Genomic DNA, 7034 nt, shown 5'->3' on the forward strand with positions numbered 1-7034 from the left:
AAACAGGAATATACACTGACATACAAAGCAACATTTTTGAAATTAATTTGGATAGTTTTATGGAACTTTTTGATACTGAAAATTAACTGAATTAATAATCATTGGCATGATTACTTAATTAATCAGTGACATGGTTCAGCGTATTTTGTTTTTCAAAATAACGAAGTAAATAGTCCAAAATTTTGAAATATCCGATTTGCATCTTTGCATGGGATCTAACACTGATAGTAGGAGAAATTTTGTGGTCAGGAAATGTTTCAGACCACATGGATAAAATCATTAACTACTTACTAATTAATATATATATTTATATTATTGTCCTAGCTTAAAATCAGTGGTGGTTTTACTTTGAATAGTTTTCAGTAGGTTTCGTAAGGTTGTTGAAGAACCTATAAAAGCTATTTTAAATGCATAACATTGTATTTAATTCACTGGCTTTGACACAAGCTGTATATTGTGAAGTGCATATTTGCTGTTATGTTTATTATTTATAATGCATGTTTAAAGGTAGCCACATTGAGTTATGATATCTTGACACATTTAGTATCAAGTATATTCACTTTGTTTTTTGTAGAATATATTTAGTCGAAAACTTGCTATTTAAAATAAACTTCGTCGTAGCTTAGTTTACGCAATAATGTAATTGTTGGTGCCAAAGGCAACATTCTGAATATTTGCAGATTTTTTTTTTATTTTTTTTATTTTTTTTTTATTTTTTTTTTTTTAATAGTCGCTCTGTTTGGATAATATGACAACCATTACAAAACTGTTTGAATTTTTTTTTTTACCTTAATGAATCCATTTCAGTCATATCTGGATATTTTGTCAATATTGGAAGTTAAATTTTAATAATGGCCGAGATCATTTGATCTCGTTATTTGCAGAGACCATACTTTGCTTTTTGCTTCCTGTGTTTATTTAATGAGTTTTTTTTTTGGTTTAATCAATTACAGCTGTGTTGCAATTTTTTTTAACATTTGCATGAACTTATTTGTCACTTTGCACTTATTTATGTTCTTGCACATCTAATCCAAAGAACAAGTTTGTGAAATCAAAAGCCAAAGGTTTGAACAATTACTATTATTATGCTGCACTCTGCGGTGCGACTTTGGGTTGGGTACCAAACGCTTAGTTTCATTTGACCGTCCTTAAATCCCAGCAGCGTGGATGATTTAGACTAAATTTTCAACTTTCTCTCTCAATTTCATCAGGCATGCAGTGGGATTACAGTGACTGTACTCCTAAACCAGAGAGTGTGTACAATCTCAACATTCCACAGGGGGGTTCCTCCTCCCCTACCAGCACCCATTACACCCAAGGAGAATACGATGTGGAGGAGGATGACGAATACGTCGGGGAAGAGACGGACTACCAGTACGACGAGGAGGATGACCCAGAGGACTTCTCCATCACCAGGGCAACCGAAGAGTTTCAAGCGATGCTCCGTCAGAACTATTCCCCCGAACCGGTATCGTCCGCAAGAGACGACTCCGAAGAAAGTCCCATCCCCAGGATGGATTATCAGCAACATCCAAATAAATACATGCCCCCTCATAAAATCAGCCAGAACTCTGTCGTACCGCCGGGATACGACGATGGGGCAGCAGCAGTGGCCGCAGCAGGGCCCCACCCCATCCAGAGGTCCCGACAGCCCAGGAGGCGGTCCTACGACAGGACCACCAGCGCCGAATATGGGGACTACCCCGATCGCACCTCCACCAATCTGGACAATTTATCCATGTCGGCCTACACGGACACGAACGCGTCGTGTTCCGACGTTTCCGGGATGTGCGATCAGGAAAGCGATGAGGGGTTAAACGGGTATGAGAGTATGGATGATCAGCTTAAAGACCTCAGCCATCAAACAGACTTGTGAGGAGGGGTTAAATGGCTATGATCCATACTCTCGTAGCCGTGGATGATGGAGTATGGATGAAGTATGGATGATCAGATTCAAGACAACAGCCACCAAACAGACTTGTGAGGGGGTGACTCACAACCACAAATCATGACATTACTAGTTTATTCTCCATTTTTTTTTATAATGCAGAAAAAAATAAGACTTTGTGACATACAGTTACTACTTGTTCTGGATGGAATGCCATTTTCTGACTCGTGGTATTTTCTAACTCGTAGTATAATAATGATTTTTCTAATGTAAGGAATTTTGACTGTTGATGCGAGGAATATCCTTATTGTACTTCTTCTTTACAACAAGTAAATAGCTGTTGTTATTATTACAGTACACTGTGGTGTTCAGTACTCAAGTAGTGTACCACTCTACATTGTACTACAAGGAGAGTACCCAGGAGTATAAAACAACCTCATGACTCTATTTAGTCTAATAGAACATTGATTGTTAATACACTGTATTGTACTACAAAGAGAGTACCAAGGATTATGAAACAACCTCATGACTCTATTTGGTCTAATAGAACATTGATTGTTAATACACTGTATTGTACTACAAACAGAGTACCCAGGAGTATGAAACAACGTCATGACTCTATTTGATTGAATAGAACATTGATTGTTAATACACTGTCTTGTACTACAGAGTACCAAGCAGTATGAAGCAACCTCATGACTCTTTTTAGTCTAATAGAACATTGATTGTTAATACACTGTATTGTACTACAAACAGAGTACCAAGGAGTATGTGCTGTCATGAAAGTAGCCTTCTTTCTTTCTTACTGCACAAACATTACCCAATGGTATGAAGTACCCACATGACTGTACTCAGTTTAGAGGTTCCCTGTCTGTACTTGGTAGCGAAGGGACCATCTTAGTATATGCAGGAAAAATCCTCAGTGTACAAGATGTCTTTGCTATCCTACTTGTAATTGAAACATACAAGAACGATAGTACTCCCATGATGGTACTCACTTTCACCACAAGGTTAATGAAAGTCCTCGGTACTCTTATTTTAAGTACTCTCCTAATTTGTACTCAATTATATTCAAGGGAACAATGCCACACTCTGAAGGAATGTGTTGTAAAGTGTATATAGTTTAATCATACTATTTCTAATTTATCAGACAGAGAGAGAGATTCAGCTTCCTATTTAATAATATGCATGTGAGTTAAAGTTTATTTTTCATTGCTGGTTTGGCCTTCCAAAGGAATGCCAAGGCTGGATGGCTAACCCTTGGAGGTCATGTTGTTGGAATGATATTATTAAAAGGTATTTTTTACAATAACAAAACAAAATAGTATTTATTAAGGCCATACCAAAGATATCAAGCTTGGCACTTATTGTTTTCTTTTTCTTTTTTTCTTTATGACCCTTTTTTGTTTTAATGCAAAGATGGCAAGCTGGTTGTATTCAAGTACACGGGGTGGGGGGGGGGGGGGGGGGTGGGGGTATCATCCGGTATACCAATCTGGCTAATTCATGGAGTTACTTGTTAGAACTCTGGGCTAGGGAAGATGCTAAATATGATAGACATATTGGTGGCAAAATAAGATCATTCTTATGCTACAATCTTTGAAAAGTTTGGATACTTCTGTTTGTGGAATTTTTAGTAACTACAATGTTGGTCACCCCCCAAAAAACCCCATACTAAAACTTCATGGTCCTCATCCATCCCTCCCTCCCTCCCAAGTGACCATCACCAGGCTCTTATGCATAAACTCCAGCTGTAATTTTCACCCTCTTAATTTTAGTCAAATTGAACAGTATCATTATTTAGGTTAGCAAAGTTTGTGGATAAGTTAAAATCGGTACTTAATTAAACGTTATAAACTTCATTTTGGGGAATTTCATACCACTCTCTGTAAGTTAGGTCGTTTCATCTTTATTTTTTGTTTTGTTACCTTTTTTCGCTTAAAGCCTTTTCTGTAGTCGATAGATGTCCTTCCATTTGAGACGCTCATTACCTATGTTTTTTGTTTTTTTGTTATTGTTTTGCACCATGTTTTGCCCTTTGGAATAAAATTCCTGCTGTATATATGTTATTTTTTTTCCATAACAAAAAAAACTTATGAAGTTGTTCCTTTAAATAATATCTCTTTGTTTATGTTTAGAATTATTTTCAAGCAGTACCATATTTTTGATATTTTGAGGATGCAAAAAATTTGGGGTAAAGTTTTCAGGGAGTGATAGATTTTACATCTCTCTCTCTTTTGTGTAGAAATGTTTTCTTCCTAAGATGATTAGGTTCGATGTACTTCCAACTCCCTTATTACCTTAAACCTGGGCTTGCTAATTGAATACACTGTTAGTGTGACAGGTTCATAAAGAGTCCATCGAGTATTTTGCTATAAAAGTAGGAACTAAACCTTACCTTGATAAGTGAAAGCATTTTAGGTTTGATACCTTTAATAGTTACAGTAGTGGTCAGACATAACAGCTATGTATTTCAGTTGATCCTAAATACCAAGTCATTCAGGTTTATAATAAGTTTAGTCTAAGAAAGATTAGGACCTATAAAGTACAACACAAATATGTACTTTTAAATATTTTCAGAAGAACCTTAAACCTGACCTAGATGAATAGAAAGCTTATTTACTTTTTCCATTTGTTAGTAAGAACTTAGTAAGTCAGTAAAACCTAAACCTTACCTTGATAAGTGAATGCATTTTAGGTTCGATAACATTTCGTTCATTAAGTCGTCAGACATTCCGAACCTAAACCTGTTCTTCATAAATAATGTTAGTTCAGGTCTTCGTTTGACCAGAATTATGAACCGATAACTCAAGTACATATAACTTAGCACTTTCAGGAAGACCTGGCCTAGATATGAAGCCAAGGTGTAACTATTATGATATGTTCAGGCTTCATTTGGAAATAAACAACTTAGTATTAAACCCAGTAGAACCTAAACCTTACCTTGATAAGAAACAATTTAGGTTTGGTAACCCTTTTCTCCTCAGTTAAAAGTAGAAAAGCTTAACCATGATAAGCAGTATCATTTCAGGTCCTTTGGTTTAGGAAGGATTAACGAGTCTCACGTAAGAATTAAGTATTCTAGTAGAACCTAAAACCTATAGCCTAACTTCAGACATAATTTAAATATTTCAGTACATCCTGAGATCTGGACCTTGATAGGAAATGTTGAATTTTCCATTGCTATATTTGGCTATTTTAATGAATGAAAAAAATAAAAGGTATCTGCCAAAAAAAGTATTAAAAAATGGAGTAAAAATTTGTGCTTTTGAATGGAAATGGAACTAAGTCATTTGCAAATTTTTTGTATTATTATTATTATTTTGACATTCAATTTTGTATATTAAAGCAACTCCCATTTCTGTTTTTGTTGTAACTTTATTCATATTTCTGCTATGTTTTTATTTTATGCTGACCTGACTGGACATCTGACCATATCCTACCCAATTATTTCAGATATATATGGATGTTGCCATCCATCTCTACTATTTGAAAAATGTTCTTAACCGATAAAAATAAGTATAGATGCTATCCTTGATTGCATTTTTGTACCGATTTTATTACATCTATGGAATGTTATGCATGTAAATATTTCAATGAAGTACAAATTACAAGTTATTCTCTTAAATAAATAGTCATGTTTCAGTTTTTTTCATTTTGGTATTCAAATTCTATGACAAAGTATTTATACTTTGTATCTGCATTATGATAATACATCAAGTTAACCAACATGTATCTTGGTAGATAAAAAATAAAAATTGGTTGGGGAAGGGGGGAGGAAAGGGGTGTTGGGAGAGTATTGTTACAGGTGTCTCACCAGCAACACTCTCTCACGCTCAGCAAGGTTGTGTCATGGAAAATTACATCCCGTAAATACCTATTAAAATGTTGAAGTGGTTTACATATTGCCTTATTGTGCAATATTTCACCGTCACATTGTAACCGCTGCATATTAAGCAGATGAGAAGACAACAAAATTCCTACGGTTTTCCAGAAAATTAGTTTGCAATTTTCGTGATGAAAATGTCACATTTTTTAATGTCATGTTAAAATGAGAAATTATAATAATTCCATATTTTGGGTGACTTTGGCATTGCCTTGACATAATTCGTTCGGAAGAGGTAGTCAACTTACAATATTTTAATGCAAACCATTTCGGATAAAGAGTCTTTTGTGTTGTGGTTTTGGACAAGTATCTAGCTAGACAAGTAAAGAAGAAAAAAAAAATAATACCTCTGCCAATTAGTTATGCTCTCAAGTTAATTAACCACATAATTTTAATGTTTTATGGTAGATCTGACATAACCTTTTATATTCCATTAATGATGATCATTTTTTCCTTTGTTCCTTTCCTTTTTCTCTTTGTCTTAATTTGCTTTAATCTAAGACAGCTGGTCTGGCCGTTTCGTAAAACAGTTGTACCAGGTTACAAAGAATCACCCAATTTTATCTCAATATTCATTCAGAGATATGGTTCTCATTTTCTTAAGAAACATCTTTGAAATCATGATACCCTGCCTGAAGGTATAATTTATGAATATTCATATCCTTGATGGTAACTGAAATCTAGGTAACCGAAATTTTCACCTTTTTTCATTTTGTTCTCGTTATTTTCTTTTGCGTCAAAAACATTTTAAAATTAAACATGTTGATCACTTCGTATAGTATTTATGATAATTACTTTTTTTTATTAAAGATGACTGATTAAACATGTGTTGTGTATGAGATGAAAGATCCTAGGATTAAAATGTGAAATAAACAATCGAAAAACTATTTCTTTTTCTTTCATTTATATTTTATTGAGTTTTTCTTTTATCTGACATCAGTCAGTGACTCAGTATAGATAAAATAGTATAAGCCATTCAAATGAGCTCTCCGGGCACACCCAAAGTAATAGAGGGCGCTGTCATATCGGTCACGTAGGAGCCGTATATTTATCTCCATATTCGGCTCTGGGTCTTGTCTAGTCCCGCGGAAGTTGACAAACTACAATCTATGACTGCAGATGATAACCAGACCTTCTGGGACGTAAGCTACCGGGTGTCTCGCCCCCTCCCGCCCCCAATACTTGGCTTGAAACCCTAATAACTGAACATTCGGAATTTAAAAAAAAAATGTTAATTATGTATGCACCATTTCTTGAAAT

General features: G+C 34.9%; 1 protein-coding gene across 5 annotated transcripts in view; it reads left to right on the forward strand.

Moving 5' to 3' along the window:
- The window catches only part of LOC139979885 (protocadherin Fat 1-like), a 116565-nt gene extending 109904 nt beyond the window's left edge, over positions 1–6661 (forward strand). For 3 of the 5 annotated variants that reach the window (XM_071991072.1, XM_071991073.1, XM_071991074.1), the window contains one exon: positions 1212–1374. In XM_071991072.1, the coding sequence (XP_071847173.1) occupies positions 1212–1233 (22 nt within the window). In that variant the 3' untranslated portion in view covers positions 1234–1374. Of the gene's footprint in view, positions 1–1211 lie in introns of all 5 variants that reach the window. The other 2 variants (XM_071991075.1, XM_071991076.1) reach the window with 1 other exon arrangement.
- The last annotated feature ends 373 nt before the right edge of the window (positions 6662–7034 follow it).

Source organism: Apostichopus japonicus, chromosome 14, assembly GCF_037975245.1.
Source record: "Apostichopus japonicus isolate 1M-3 chromosome 14, ASM3797524v1, whole genome shotgun sequence".
Taxonomy (NCBI): domain Eukaryota; kingdom Metazoa; phylum Echinodermata; class Holothuroidea; order Aspidochirotida; family Stichopodidae; genus Apostichopus; species Apostichopus japonicus.